This window comes from Homalodisca vitripennis, chromosome 1, assembly GCF_021130785.1.
Source record: "Homalodisca vitripennis isolate AUS2020 chromosome 1, UT_GWSS_2.1, whole genome shotgun sequence".
NCBI lineage: Eukaryota > Metazoa > Arthropoda > Insecta > Hemiptera > Cicadellidae > Homalodisca > Homalodisca vitripennis.
Genome location: NC_060207.1, coordinates 208,697,474 through 208,715,001, shown reverse-complemented (window position 1 = coordinate 208,715,001; position 17,528 = coordinate 208,697,474). Strand labels below are relative to the sequence as shown.

Genomic DNA, 17,528 nt, shown 5'->3' with positions numbered 1-17,528 from the left:
CCTACAACTTGATAGACATCTATAATAGTTGTTGATGTTTAACATTATATTTAGTGCTATTAATGTTGAGTTTTCATGTTTGAACTTATAGCTTTTTTGATTTCTCTAACTTATATTGTAACTTTTAAAATATCATATCCTATAATTTTTTTCTGAAAACAATTTTATTAATATACAACATCAATTGTGTAATATTTTTTGTTTAAAATGTACCCAACCAGCACTTTATGACCTTACAGATAAAAATTAATTAACTCAAAGCAATGTAGAGAAAGTTTTTGTTTTATTACGTGCAATGCACCATTATTAACAGTTTTCATTGCATTTATTTTTATAAATGACACGTAATATAAGCCAGTTTTGTATATTGTGATGTGTTAATTTTGGACAAATCTTTAAAAATCCACTTTTTATCCTCATTATTGAGGACAAGACAGTTTACTGTCATAATGCAATTGACATAAACTACGCATATTTTGGAATTAACACAAATTTTTGACATTTTACAGTACAAAACTTACTATAAGTCATTTTACAATTACCAATTTATGAACAATTATCAACAAATTACAATATATCTCAATCAAATAATAATTTCATTTAACCATAAATGAATTTTGAAACAAATTTAATCTTACAATGTCAGTGATATTTTCAACTTGCTATATCAAATAGTTTTAAAATATAAATAAAATATTTTTTCCCCCGTTGGTGATGGCATAAAATAAAAAGAATTTATCACTATTGTAAAATATATATTTTTCATCGTTACTAACTTGGCAGAATTGTTTACAGTGAAGTATAAATCAATCGCCTCATTTCAGGAAATTGCCAGCATCGGAATGCTGATTATAAATTGTATTCTTTGTTTGAAGGTTATTTTTGACGATGGAAGGATTGTGAAGGAAACAGGATTTTTTCGGACATTTGCCATCGTTCAGTGAAACAAGAAAACAGTAACACTACGTTTCGTAAGATTTGTTTATTTTAACCTAGTTTGTAATTATGTATTAGGTTAGTTCTTTACCTGAAGAAGAGATCAGATTGCAGATCTCGAAACGTAGTGTTACTGTTTTCTTGTTTCACTGAACGATGGCAAATGTCCGAAAAAATCCTGTTTCCTTTATAAATTGTATTTAAATTTAATTTTATATCAACATATAACAAGGAGTGAGTGTTTCAGTGAAGGTTAAAATGAAAGAATTTTAAGAACACCATGTTAGAAATTAGTATGACTTATTGTTTTTTTTTTGCTCTGTGTTAAAATATGGCTCTGTGGCTTTGTGAACATGTACTTGATGTATTATTGTGATTTAACTATGTACAGTCAGTTTATAGGGTAGGTAGGTTATATTTATGCATACTAGTTCACTAAAGAGAAGAGAGAGATCTTGTAAAAAGTAACTCTGTGTGTTTAATGTTATGAGTATTTTATAAAATTCCATCACTTGTACAAAGCCGTTCTTAATAAATTATTTTACCTAACCTTGCTTGTAAAACTATCCTATCCTACTACCATTTTATTGGATTATGCTCAATATTGTAATTTGAATCAGTTGCTTAAAACAGCTATTTTTCTCCTGTTGTTCAATACTTTACAGTAAAATCTCTATTAAAGAGTAAAGGGGAAAGTATATTATGACAATAACACACTTTGTTTTATTTACAATAAAAATGTTGTTCTGGGGACCTTTAAGAAACTGTAGGTTTGTAGACGTCCATCCATGCATTTGTATGTGTTTACATTTTTCTAAGCAACCACTATGATAAAAGAACGATCCGAATTAGATAAAATTCGTTATGCGACTAAAATTGAGATGTTCCTCATCCACAAAACTTCCTTTTTAGTAAATAAAAAAAATCTGTAAAGAATTTTACGCAGGGATTGGCATTAACACTTCGACTGCGGTGGATGTAATTTATTATTATTCTGACTGGCCTAAAGTCAGTATGTGACTAAGACTCGCAGTGAAGGTGTTAATATTTTGTTCTCCAAAGATAAATAACAATCAATTGGTTTATTGGTTTGCTTGACAAAAATGACTATAAAGTTTCATATAACGTTGTAGGAGAAAAGGTGTTTTGAATTTTGATAAGGGTGGTTTTGGAACAAATGCAGCTAAGAAGCTGGTTTTGAAACATCCATTGCGAGCTGAAGATTGTCTCTCCTCCCATTTCGACCTCTATCATAACTAAAGAGGCAGACGATCAATTTCTTTGTTAAGAGAAATTCTGCTATTGGTTTCTCAAAAACCCAGGTATTGTGCTTATACAGTACAAATTCAATGAAACAGATTATCATCAAAAACCCCTTTCAATTTCACAAAAACCCAGGGTTCTACAAATTTGATGGAAACAGACTGTCTGTTAAAAAGTTCAATCAGGATATTGCAAATTAGACTTGATTAGCAATATTTTGTTATGTTGTTTGTTAGTACTGGATATCAAGCAAAAGTAGTTTATAGAATACTAAATTCATATATGAGGTGGATGTCCGAATAATAATTGCATTACATTTTGATTTCTAACAGTCACACATTGGGAGATATCATTTATGAGGATGGTCAGGAAAAAAATTATTACTGTTATCACTAAATTAATGATCCCATTAACATTGAAACTCCAAACATATGAAGTAATAGTTTTGATAGGACTATGTATAGAGTTGTTAAATAATTGTTTAAAACCCAAACACTTTGTGCTCAAATGACTGATTTTTCTCTATTAATAAATGATTCTTAAAAATGTTCTCATTTCAATTTTATCCAAGTGAGAATAAGAATATCATTCTGATTTCAAGTGGTACTTGGTGCAATTCAAGTTATAAGAATCAATTCCTTTTTAATAGTATTAATACATTATTTTTTCATATATTTAAGTCTTTTGATTATCAATCACATATTTATTTCTTCTTTATTTACTTGGCATTTGTAAAGTAATCTAATTTCATTTGCTATGAATTCATTTGTAGTAACGTAGTTACGGTTTTTTTAACATTTTCTAACATGTAAGTTCAATAAGCTTGTATAATACTAACAATGACGTAACTAGAACTTTGCTTCAAAGGGAGAAGAGTCTGATGGAAGAGCACACCACCACAGGGGGTATGGAATAAATATATATATATATATTAGATAAGCCTAATTCAAAGTAAAACATTTAACTGCCATATTTCAAACAAGTTTGATTTTTCTTATACATATGATTAAGAGGGTGTTCTAACCCTCACCCCCTTCCCATTAGTTATACCACTGAAAACTAATGTTTTTCTGTTCACTTCAGTTTTTGAGCCTCTCACAACTATCATGTATGCAATGAAGTGATTTAATTTTGTTAATTTATTTCATTACAACAGTTATATTTGGCCTTACTATGTTGAGTTACATATTAATGTAAAATTATAATTTCCAGATATGTTAGAGTCATTTTAAATCTCTATATCACTATTCTTGATTCATTAAAAATACTAGGGTCATGTTAGTTTTCATTACTATCCTATTAAATTTGTTGACCTAATAGTTTAATCACTATATTTAATTTAATTTAAAAAAGTTTTAACTCAAACTGGTTTTGATTCGTGTTTATTTTTACACTCATTTCATGAATAGTAAAATGGTTGAACATCAGCCACCCAGAATAAGATATCCTCTTTTCCATTATGCAACTGAATATTACAAAACTAACATTTGACCTGAGCTTTCTTATTTTAGCTTCATTTCCGCTTCATTGTTCAACAGATTCATTGTTGAAGGTGAAAGCTAGACATTCTCAGTTCTCCACAGAATGACAGTTACAAAATGGATACTTACATTTTTGAAGTAACCAGTTGTAATCCTAATCATACTGGTAGCAATAATTGTTTAGATTTCTTAATTTCTGATTGTAATGAGCTGAAATGAATTTAAACATTTGTATAGTACAAAATTGTGAAAGCAATAACAAAAATTTGAGATTTTGTTAACATTTGAAACTAATGCATTTTAAAATTCAGAATTAAGGTTAAGTGCAATTGGATATGCGGGTATAACCAAGAAATATAGTGGTTTTTATTGGCTGAGCGCTAGGGAAGCCCATTACTTGGGGGCTTGTGAAATTTCTCTATTGTCTTTGTCTCATATTTTAATGGAAATTCAACTAACATATTTAAATAAATACATATATATTGATAGTAAGTGGTGTTCTTCCATACCTACATAAGTTTTCCACCTCTTCTGTGTACTTGTTTATTAATACTGATTCAGAAATAGCGTTAATTTCATTTCTTACACACTGCATGAGTTCAGCAATATGTTGAGATTAAAAACAAATACCATGTATAGTCAGTGGTCGTAAGACCTCAGGTCAGGAAATAATGCAGGCCATGGAGCATCAAGATGTAAAATCAATTACAATAAAGTTCACATAAAACTGTCTAATTCTGTTCTATGAAAAGTTGCTCCATCTTGTTGAAATCATATGGCCCTGTTGTTAATTCTTAATTGGCACTACACCATTATACAGGGTGTCCCGTAATTCTCTGGACAAAAGTATACCACGTTATTGTTCAGGTCAAGACAAACATACTTCACCATATGAACATGGTTCTCCGATGCTTAGTTTCCCATTTGTCTTGTCTGTAGATGTTTTTTATAACAAAATTTATGTCTTAAACAATAATAAATTAAATTATACAAAATTTTACTCAAACGTTTACGATAACAAGGCCAGTTACTCAAAAGAATATCATTAAAGTATCTTTTGTATTTTCAAAATGGCAGCCATTAAAATGTTTAAACTTTGAATATCTTAAAAACTAGCATTTTTTTTTTTTTTTGAAATGCAAGAATAACAGTTTTTAGAGGGGCTTTTCACAAATCTAATGACACTAAAATGATTTAAATCAAATAATAAATAACTGATTTAGAGCAGATTTACTGTGACAAGACATGAATAAACAGAGCTGCTATTTATTCAGTTTTTGCATTGTTGGCTATTTGCTGAGAACCTCAATGTGGGCCATGTCTTGTCACAGTAAATATGCTCTAAATCAGTTATTTATTATTAGATTTAAATAATTTTGGTGTCATTAGATTTGTGCTAAAATCCTCTAAAAACTATTATTCTTGCATTCTAGAGAAAAAAAGCTAGTTTGTAAGATATTCTAAGTTTTAATGGCGCCATATTGAAAATACTAAAGATAATTCAGTTATATTTTTTTCAGTAACTTACTGTGTTATTATAAACATTTGAGCTAAATTTGGTATAATTTAATTTATTAGTTTTTTTATGAAAAACACATACAGACAGATAAATGGGAAACTAAGCATCGGAGACCCATGTTCATATGGTGAAATATGTTTGTCTTTACATGAGCAATAACGTAGTATACCTTTGTCCAGACAGTTAAGGGACACCCTGTATGTAAGGACATAGTTTTATACAAAAACAAATGTATTAAAATATAAATAAGTTGCCAATCAAGAATTTTTTTATTTTGAGAAATCCAGACTTATTTTCCTTTGACTAGGATTTTGATTATGCATCAGTTTATGAGAAGATATTGCGTCCAATGCTGAAATTGGTTACCATTGAAACATTGTGGTTTTGTGCTATGAATGACAAACAAAGGAAACCACGATTTAAATATTACAGAAAACTAATAAGCACATGTTTCTCAAATTAACTGTGGCAATAATATTCTACTCAAACTTTTAAAATTAATTCGTAAAAATGAGATAATTACTCTAAGATGAAAACGGATTAAAGCTTTGAATAAAATATTTAGTATATTTGCACTGTTTGTGCTTTAAAGAACAGAACTAGATTTACCGAACAAAATGTCTGCTACACAATCCCCAAATTGATGGAAGGTTAGACACAAATGACCAAATTGTATATAACATATTAAATTGCTTAGTTTTTAATTTCAATCCTATTAATACTTCTGTTGCAAAAGATAAAATTTGAGTGCCAGGCAAAGTAAATGACTTTCTTTTGAACAAAATTACTAGATCTCTCAAATTATATACTGAGTTTGTTTTGAACAAAAAATTGAATTTGCTTTAGTAACTTGAAATGCAGGCCAAATAATTATTGAAGACATAACAAATGTAACAGTTTATTACTATATAACAAGCATTCTTATAAATAAATAAATAACAATAAATATAAACACTATTTTTTATCATAAACCCAAATACAGATAAATATAACAAAACACAATTATAAAACTACAACAAAACCTAGGGTTTTAAATATATATTTTTACTGTATATACTTAAATGTAAATAACAGATTAGAGCCTAAAGTTCTAAAAAGTATGGTGTATAATTAACAACATAATATACATAATTATTAATATTGAAATGAAATAAACAACAAAGAAAATTGCAATGAAAAACATGATACTTTCAAAAATTTCAAAGGTCTTAAATTTGAAGATCTTCAGATCATTGACATCTTCCTACAACATGAAAAATAATTTTCCAGATAAAACTACTAATTACATAAGCATATAATTTTTTAACAAATGTTATCTTTCTATTTATTTGTTACAAATACACATACTCTGTATAATGTTCAAGTTACTTTACATAGTAGAATCTTTCACATGATAATGCATGAATTGTTTTTGCAGAGAGAAACCTAAAATGATTTTCTAAAACAAAGTTATTTGATTTGTTTTGCATAATCTGCAATCTGACAATCACAAATATAATCTTTGCCATTGTTGACAATTTTTAGTAGCGTATTGAAGCTATTACTGTTATGTTCAATTTGGTTAAATATCTGAATACATTTTTATCAGTGAGAATGAGATGGTAGGTATTAGTGTACTTAATCACACTGCAGTGACACATCCTTCATTCCAATATGTTTGTTACAATATGTAGGCCTATGTTGTTATCAGTGAGTCTATTATTCTTTGGCATGTTAAATAATAAACTCTTACTACCTATTTCTACTCTATCTTAGAATTTCAGTCATCTTCTACTTTGTACAAGTTGCACAAGATTAAAGAAAAGAAAATCTTGTTTTTTTTCTTATACTTGTGTTTTGTTTCAGTATTTTACTGTTCCTAAATGAAACAGTATATTCAACTTTCTCTTATTCTTTGTGTATTGTTATAAAATAGAAGGCATTATTGTTATTTAATTTGCTGTAAAATTAAATATTTCACGATTCTTCTGAAATTATGGTTTTTGTGTTGACTTTCCTATTAATTCAAGTTTTAATAAATTTTGTGAGGGTCAATAAGTTCTTGAGAAATCCTACCAGAGTTTTAACAAACTCTTAATCATAAATTATATTAATTAATATGACAAATTGTAATATATGAAGTAATTATGAGTAGATACACCCCTTTTGTAATACAAATGTCCGATTAATTTTTTTGTTGCAACTTTATTATTGATCTTTTTAATAAAAACAAGATTGATTATTGTATGCATTCTCTGTATATGATCGGATATCAGCCTAAAATTTCAATATGATATTTAATTTAATAATGAATAGTTCACTATTATAGCAAAGCATGTCAGCAAACTACTGTTACTAGTTTCTGATAGTGTACATCCCTATTTATTCATCTGTATCAAACTTCAGGCCATTAATAATACTAAAACACTATTTAATCAATATGTTTCAATCTAGTTAAATGTTAAGCACTAATAGAACATTTTTTTTTTTTAATCGAACACATAACACTTTTCAATTAAATGTGACATTGAACTTTTCAGAAAATAGCTTGAAATCATATAAGTTAGTTTAAAATATAACTGCATGCCCTAAGCACAAGTGACTTGCTTGACGAAATTTGTAGGGTAAATTTCACTAATGATTGCATGGCTTCCCCTTTTAAAAAAAGTTCCAATCAAATATTTAAAATGCAACAATTGATATGGGAGTATGTACTTGTGTGCAAGCTTGTAAAATACCTATCTTGTTTAAGTACAATAAGTTTATCTATTTTAAAACTTATTCTGCATTTTATAGTTTTAAGAAAGGTTTCAAGAAAATACATTGATAGAAAATTATTTTTCTTTTCTTATAACTAGGTTTGAAATAGGAAATACCTGAATTTAAACTACCTCCATAAACGATACATACAATAAGGCACATTAAACTATAAATAGGTCACTTTTAGGGGGCATTTCATATTTGGATACAAGTTTATAATAAGGTTTTGAAAAATATGAGTATAGATCATCAATGATTTATCAGAGGTATTTCAACTCAGGAGATAATACTATATCATGATTAACAATTTAAATAGCAATAATAAATATTATTACCAAACAATAATGAATTATTAAAAAGTAGACAGTACAAATTTAAAAATGTTTTTTTGAATATTGCAAATAAACATAAAAACGTTAGATGAGTTAACGTCTGTAGTTTTTTAAAATTAATTTAACCTTCAGACTAAAATCAATTTTAAATTTTAACTTGTACCATTTCTGTGTTTAAGCAAGTAACAAAACCACATACTGAAATTCTCTGATTAAACTAAATTAATATTACTGAGTCCCAAAACATCTGTATACATGTGTTACTGAATTGCCCCCCCCCCCCTCCTGAATAGTGGACATGTAATTTCCATCCCCTGTTATACAAACATTCTATTTAACCCACTGTTCCTTGTTCATATTAAACTAGAATGGTTTAACTTAATCTTTTCTTTACCTTAGTTCAGAACTGAAGTCACATTCTACAAATTGTGATTCGTGCTTTCAAATGTATTGATGCTTCCGTGATCGTAAAATTTTGACAAATCATTTATATTGTCCCACCATTTACTGAGCCCGTTTTCCACAACAAGCCGAAACCACGGTGAGACAGGTTCTTCCAGCTTGTTCAGAAACGTATTGAACTCATTTTTAGGAACGAAACACACCTGGCTGACCTCGTTTGGGTTAGGGTTCAAGGTCACATCCTTATGCAGAATAAGGATGTAATCAATCTCATGTTCACCCCAGACGCCATCACCAATAAACTTGTAATGAATCCGGGTTAAGTACTGCAATGAATCAATGTCTATTTCATGTTTTGGTATGCCTAACTCGTGCTGTAGCCTGCGCTGCGCTGCCAGCCGAATACCTAGAGCATTCTTCTCTTCTGTTTCACCTTCAATGTCAAACAAAGGGTGGCTGCAACAGGCGTTTGTAACGAATCCAGGGAATGTCACCTTCATATCAGATCTTTTCTGGAGTAAAATCTCATTTCTTGAGTTGAATATCAAAACACTAAATGCTCGGTGGAGAGGAATGTTTCCATCAGGCCCAACTTTGTGACAGTCGTGTTTACTCGCTCTCCCAATCACTTTATCGTTTTTGTCAACTAAAATACATGACTCCACAAGTGCAGCTTCCTGCACCTGGTCAATCTTCTTTGCTAAATTCGTTGCCATTGCTCGCCTTACAGAAACTCTCACTGAAGAAAGCATTTTGCTTCTTAGAAAGAGTAAAACTGCAACAACAAAGAGAAAAGAGAATTAACTTAATTACATATTGTATTTTGTTGAGAGAAAGAGAGAGAGGCAGAGTTAAGAAAGAAGCCAAATATAGACACAAGTAAATAAATTTGGCTATCAATAATATTTTTACTACATAAAACACGTTTATAGCATATAGTAGAGATACAAGTGCATTATCATGTTTATATTTAATTAAAAAATACAATAATAAACTGGTTAGGCACAAATGTTATATTATGTATTACTAAAATTGAAACTAAGTAAATTAAATTCCAATATAGTTCATAACAATTAGTTACATCCAAGTGACACAGTCTTTTCAACAGATGATAGAAATTACACAAATTTGTGATTAACACTGTAAAAAAATAGTTATCCACCTAGAATTGTATACCAATCTGACCAAAATAAGATCAAACACAACAGCAGAAAACTTAAATCAGTGGCGTTTAAGAACTACTGATAATTATAACAGTTTAAATTGTAATTGCTGTTCTGGTAGCATTTATGACTGAATAACAACCAATGGTACATCAGTAACAGTTTATCTTTGGAATGTTTGGTTAATTTTAGAACTCTTTTGATTGTAATTTTGTAATATTAAAATTATTATACTGTTACCCTTTAAGAATAGAACTCTAGATGGTGTGATCCAATTTGTTAGAGATTCTGTCTTAGTACAGGGTAAAAATTAGACAATTTTGGAGTAATTTACTTAATTGACGCATCCCAAAATGTATGTAATGTATAGGTGTTGCTTTATATTGTATACATTACATACAGCATATCTTTCTTGTGATGGTCACACAATATCATAGGAGTTATGATCATACTGTACCAAGATATCTGATTTAATTTACCACTTTAAGACTGGCGTCATTTGTGTATGAACAGACCAGCCAGGGTTACATGTCCATTACATCGCAGTTTGTTAGGGTATGTCAGTCATTGGCTAACCCTTTTAAAATAAAATATTATTCCAAACATTCCCGAGATAAGAGATGATAATCTCTTATCTTGCAATAGTATATCTGCTATTTACTGTTTCTGAATCATTGAATGTTAATTTTTTTAAATAGTGGGATGTAGTCCTGATGTTAATGAACACAACTGTACCTGTAAGACATTTAAGGTAACATGAAATGTTGTACAGTATAAAGGAATTTGGTCCTTTAATATCCATGATTTTAGTAATAATAGAATATTTAAAGGTTCAATAGTTTTCTAGTCAAGAATTCAATAAATTTTATGTTGTTTTCCCAAGAATTGGTTTCAAATTTGTGATTAATATTTTTGTAGTATACTCAAGTTGACCAACATAGTTTTTTGTTATGAATTATTTACGGTGGGTTTTGTAAATGGATTATTTAAGTCCTGTATTCAATCCTTAGAGTACAAATGTCTAATCCAATGAAGATTATAAAAAATTGCTGTTTCTCCTAACGCACAATTTTACCATTAAAAAATGTATATTACCAATCTTTGATAAAATAATGTTTGCTACTGTTTTAGACTCATACTGTGGAATTAAATTTCATATAGCAGTGAAATTAAACCGACCGGTTTATTAAGATATATATTGCACATTGTTAACTTACCGAAACATTTACTGTGAGAAATGTATTATCATGGCTTTGAAATTTTATAGTAATGTTAACAAGAATTTACGTAAATCAAATCAAATCAAATCAAAGCATTTATTGTCAGGATACAAAGAATGTATATAACAACATCAATAATGATACATTAAACTAGCTTGTGAGATTTTGCACTACAAGAAAAAAACTCATTGACACACTAAATAGCAGATTTTAAAGGAACATAATCAAATGTTATGCATTACATATGTTTATCTAATCCTGTATATTTTAATTGTAAATATTTCTGAATCGTTTTCCTGGAAAAATGTACTTTAACGATATATGAATTGTATCATACTGATTGTTGTGCATTTGTAATAAAAGATATTATCAATAATCAATAAGATAACTACGTTATTTACTGAATAGAGGTTTTAATTTTTTATATTGAGCCAAACTCAATAAACTAAATAGTAAACAAAAATATACCTTAATAAATATTTTATTTCGTTAAACACTTCATTTATTACATTAAATATTATAAACTCAGAAAAACCAAATTTAGCCTTCTATGATAGTAAATGTCAAAATTCTGAATTGTTATGTGAAGTAAAGTAGATGCCACATGATTCAGGAACAAAAAATGCTGGGAATACCATATATTTTCTAAAGAAATCTAACAGTTTTTGTTCACACGGATTCATAGACCCTGAGTGGTGATGTCTTAAATACTTTAACCACAGTATTTGAACAGACATTATTTTGGTCAGTTCTGTGCAATAGAAAGCAAGCTATTAGCCAAAAACTATAAAAATATATTTGTTGTACTTTGGGAGGCAAATATTCTTAAATAACACACATGTTATAGTTCAGTGTACGAGTTCAAGCTGCAAAACAAAGAACTTTGATTTAAAACTCTGTGCTGAAGTGTTCCACGAATTATCTCATGTGTCACTTTCATGCTGTGGAAGTGAGAGTGAAAGTTACTCCAGCAAAGTCAGCAGGTTTCAAGTACCCATGTTTAGTTTTATTCACTGTCAGATAGGTAAAAAGTTACCCAATTCACTATTTTGGCATGTTTTCTTTATTCAAAAAATCAAACTGTCACTTTTTGGACATAAAGCTACATATTGTTATACCATTCAAGCATAGTGCTGCATGGCAAAGCACATAATACTCGTATTTATAAAAAGTACATAATTATGTTATTACAATTTTAAAAATTAATGACAGTGTGTAAAAATCTGTTATAATACATAACTTAAAATACAGTATGAAACAAAAGGTTTTGGCAAGTATTTATGTTTGGCAGTATTTTTGTGAATATTGTGTTTAGTTTATAAAATAATAACAAAGGTTGTAAAAACAGCACAAAAAAGGTAATAACTATTCTGTTTGTCTGTTATTTATATTTTATAACATTTTAAAATCTGACAAAAAATAATATTTACATGATCTATATTTAAATAAGAAAATTGTTATAAAATCAATCGTTAATGCAACAGATATATAATATACATGTGCGGAGATGTACGAAATAATCTATTTTTTTTAACTAATGAAACATGTCAGATGGTTTAATATTGTCTTAAGACATATTGTATTGAATGTTTCTCACTTGAATTCAGCAAGTAAAACTCTTTACAAGTAGACATTGGTGCAAACAGCATAATTCTAAAACTTAGACTAGAACTATGACATTTCTCGCAACTGACAATTTACCAACATGCTCAGTTCCTAACAATTAAAAGGATAAATTGTTGTGAGCAATTTACCATCTCAGGGTCATTGTTTCAATTAAAACTGGCTGGTATTACTATTTATATGTTTTCTGTCTAAAATAAATCTCTTAAAATAGTTCATAAACCCCATTGAAACCATTTTATAATCGGGATATACCTAACTATTTCAATATATATCCAAAATACTCGAACCTTTAACCTTCTGGAAGATATACATTAATTATAATAGTTATATCCAGACACAAATTTGGTTCTTATTACTGTACTTTTGTTATGTGAGGTTGTCAGAACTGATATTGTAGTTACTTCAAATTTTAGTTACTCACACCCCTGGAGTTATATTACTTTTTTCAGTCTGGCAGCTGTTATTTGTGATTTCCAAGTATTATTTCCAAATTATTTCCAAGTAGGATATAATTTGGTAAAAAATCAAATTTCTTAGGTTATTCAAATTATTTGGTATTACACTAGAAAAATTCTTTCTTTTGCAAATTTATTATCATTACTGAAATTCAGGCTACAAGTATTTTTTTAAACTGTATTGAATAGTTTATTAAATAAATTTCTTTTTGAGTTGTATATAACCGTACCCTGTCACACAATAAAATAGGATTAAAGTGTATTTTTTTATGAATTTTAAAACCTTAAAATAAGAAACCTGTGTAAGAATTCTTTAGTCTGTGTTTTCTTAAGAATGTGTGCATAGTAAAATGTAATGCATAGGCTATACATTATATTGTTATGCAATTGTAAAATTCTATTGCAAATCGGCCAGAAATACTAATCGTACTTAATACAAGCCTGGGTACATGGGCACTTCTTATTTTAAATATTGACTCTTACCATTAATATAATGCACAGAAATGAGGTAGACTGTAATTGATCAAATAATAAAAGTTTAGAAATAATAATAATCTTGCAGTAAAAAAAAATTAAACTAGGCCTCTACCTATATAATATGTCTTTCAGAGTAACATAATTCAACTACATCATGATTCTTAATTAAAAAGAATTATTTTAATATTGCACGGAAGCAGAAAAATAGAAAACAACATACCTCAACTCCTCGTTCCTCTTACACAGACACAATAAATGACATGATCAGACATTTCAAACGTTTTAAATAGTGGTCTGCTGCTCTACTTCTGTCCGTTCCCGTTGTTTACCAATGCCCAGTGTGACCAATGTCGACAATAGAAATGTTCACATTTGGTCCAAATGTATACCATACTATATAATGCTAGAAACATTGCAAGGACCATACTAAGATTATAAAGTAGCGCAAAATTAAATACTACAAATTTGATCTATTCAAATAAAAAGCATTATAGGTTGAATATAACGAAATCTAGGCAAATACACTAAGAAAATTGTGTGTAGCTGCATAACAAAAGTAAATATATAAGAAAAAGTAACAAAAATCTTACTCCCGTGAATAATGGTTACCCCTATCATGAGCTATTCTGAATCTATTTACCGCACAAAAGGTTTGTAGCTTGTTTATATTGAAATTGAATGACTATCTGTCCTGCGTAGTAACAGTATACAAGGAGTAACATGAGTTACAAAGAAAACACATTTAGCAGTTTTAATTATATTTACAAGCACTAGTAAATATATTTTGATTACTTCGGAAATTTAAATTTACCAAATACTAAAAAGACTTAAGACATATATATATATATATTATTTTTAAGGGTGACCAAATGGTGTGACCAAATTGTGTGGTGTATATATAATATATATATATATATATATATAATATATATATATATATATATATATATATACCACACAATTTGGCCACACCATTTGATCACCCTTAAAAATAATATTCGTTTAATTTCTATTTTGATCAGAACGTTATTATATATATTATATAATAACGTATATTACGCATAATAACGTTCTGATCAAAATAGAAAATTAAACGAATATTATTTTTAAGGATAAAAATGTAAAATTTAAGTACAGTGGTCATATATACAGAGTAAAAACATTCCATATCTTTATAATTATCACTATGTTGGTTTATTTTGATAGAAATAACAAGGTATAAGTGCGTCTCGTACAGCTAAGAACACGCTCTCTAAATTGCAGAAATTTGTAACAAAACTGATAATAGATAACTTGAGAGTTAGCATTTTTTTAATAAAATTTCAGCAAAGTTCGTCTTGGATACATTTTAAATCTGTCCAGGAGCAATGAGTAAAGAGAGGCTATACAGATGAGGTTTTCTTCTAACGGACGCGAATTCTCTCAATAATGTTGGGATAAAATATCAATGCTTATGATAGTGTTCCCAGAATTGGAAATTATGTGGAATATGTTAAGAAGAAATGAGGCAAGAAGGTGCAGATTACTTTAAATAAATTGACTGTCTGATTCTACAGCACACTTTCCTATTATGGAACAGTAGAAGTTAATGCTCATTTTGGAATTTTTCTATAACCTGTTGTAGAAAAGCCTAAATTACCTGATTAATTCTCCTCGGTGCCAAGTCTTGCAATTTTAGTGAAAAATAAGTGACAATTTATCATGGAAGCGACAAATGAGCTGAAGTGGTTATAACGTAAATTTCTTGTTAGTAAATTTAAGTATGTATGTCACTAAAGTCCCACCCTCCCTATTAACTTCTGAACTGAACTATATAAACCAATATCCATGAAGCATCGATATCATGTAAAAATCATGTATATATGAGGACTTAAAACCCAACACTAAATAATCGGGATTAAGAGGCGATTTAATAATTTTGAATATAAACCACCGTTGATTTGTTTCCTGTTCGCAGGGGGTTTGAAAATCCTCACGGACACCCAGACGCCCGTACTTCTGGATGTGCCAGACTCTTACCCACTAAAAAAACGACCCTTTCCTTTGTTCTTCTAGGCTGGAACCACTTTAAGTATTACTTCAGCCTAGAAGTGTCTAGCCTCCTTACTTAGACGGACATCTTGTCACAGCTTTCATATGTCTCCCCTCAGCCTCTCATCCTTTATCTTTTTTGGAGAGTGCCATGTATAAATCTCCTGGTTGCATTCCATGTGTCTTCATTTTTCAATATATGGAGTACAATACTGTCTAGGGCTAGTTGATGATTTTAAGCCAAGTTCTTCAAGAGCTCCCTTTATTCCCCCCATCGTTGGCATAGAAAGAAGGTGTGGTATGTTGAGTCCACCTCTCTACAGTATCAGCAACCATCGTCATCTGTCAGGTGAAACCTCTTCAGACAGCTGCCAAAGGAACCATGGCCAGTTAAAAACTGAGTCATGTAGAAGTCGATTTCCCCATGCTTTCTCTCTGTCCACCTTCTTATGTTCTTGATGAGAGTTGGTGTCCATAGTGAGCCATTCCTTTGCAATCTTTCCTGCCATGCGCTGAAAAGATCGTCTCGGTCGGTTTTCTTGCCTATTCTGGTTCTAATAATTCCTATTTCGTTCTTCAGCTTGTAGATCGATGGGTGCAATTCCTTGTCGATTGACCACACAATACAGAACACTGCTGTATAGTGATTGGCTTATCATGTCCATGCTCTACTAAAGTAGTCCGTAAGCTTTTAAAACTAATATTTAGATTGTTGCAATGGACTGGATCCGCATAAACAATCGTAACTATGCGCGGACTTGATTCTTCCGGCGATAATTTCTTGGCTGCATCGGTAGCGCCTATTTCCATTTCAACGAAATGATTAGGACATGCTTTGAGGTTCAGGTTGGAGCTGGTTGTTTTCATTATCTATTTCGTTTGTAAGTAGAGATGTCATTTGGTTTAATGAAATATTTCTCAAAAAACCCTTTAGCCTTTTTTGTCGATTCTTTTCTCTCCTTTTTACTTTTCTGAAAAGTAAAAATTAATTAAATGTAATAAAATATTAAAAATATTGCACAGTTACAACTGTGAATAATAGTGCATTCATATATGCAGTTGCAGAGTTACCAATAGATACACTATTGCTTATCGTGCTTACGGGCCGAAACGATATTTTGATGTTATTTAACAATTAAATTTGTCAGTAACCATTTTATACTGAATTAGTTATTAGAATAGGCCTTTTATTTCTTTATATGACTCTTGCGATACTATTATTGTCAGTTGTTTCCTGCAATAAAGAATATTATTAGGTATTATTGTATATCCACGCAAGGTAAGGAGGCCGTTGACTATGACACGGCGCTTGCTTGTCATAGCATACTTACCTGCCAATCCAAACGTTCTTTCGTGCTCGTAATTATCAGTCTCACTCACTGACTGACTGTGAAAATGCACAAAAATAACAATTGCACTACCATTGCAAACAACTCGGCGCCCTCATGACTTACAATTCATTACCTGACTTGAAGGTCATGTCATTTATCCATGATACTCCGCCGTCGTGTTGAACCCAGTTTGTGGTGGTGTTGCGGGGAGTGCGATGTTGCCACTTTGCACTTCGCTAAGCACAGTGAGGTTTCCAAACTGAGTAGCGTTAGGGCATACTTCCTAAAACAACGTAAATAAATTACCCTACATCTTTCATTACCTAGTAATTCGTCTGCCTAAGCTAGTAGCTAGCAGAAGTACTAAACTTCAATTTAATTTATATTTTTCAATTTAAAAAAGTCGTCGATAAGGGTTTTTGCAAATTTTGTGCCCTAGCCGGCCACATATAAGGACAAGGCGGTCCTGGATGTCGTTTAAAGCACTACCAGCAAGGGCGGCTCGAAGCTCCTACAATTCATGCGGCCGCATGGGACGACGTTCAGGGAAGGG

General features: G+C 30.1%; 1 protein-coding gene across 1 annotated transcript; it reads right to left on the bottom strand.

Moving 5' to 3' along the window:
• Positions 1–6,081: 6,081 nt before the first annotated feature.
• LOC124353042 (isopentenyl-diphosphate Delta-isomerase 1-like) lies at positions 6,082–13,924 on the bottom strand. Its single transcript, XM_046802842.1, has 2 exons — positions 13,834–13,924; positions 6,082–9,447 (listed from the first exon to the last, which is right to left on the bottom strand). The coding sequence occupies exon 2, from the start codon at positions 9,422–9,424 to the stop codon at positions 8,690–8,692; it is 735 nt and encodes a 244-aa protein (XP_046658798.1). The 5' UTR covers positions 9,425–9,447; positions 13,834–13,924; the 3' UTR covers positions 6,082–8,689.
• Between the last annotated feature and the right edge of the window lie 3,604 nt (positions 13,925–17,528).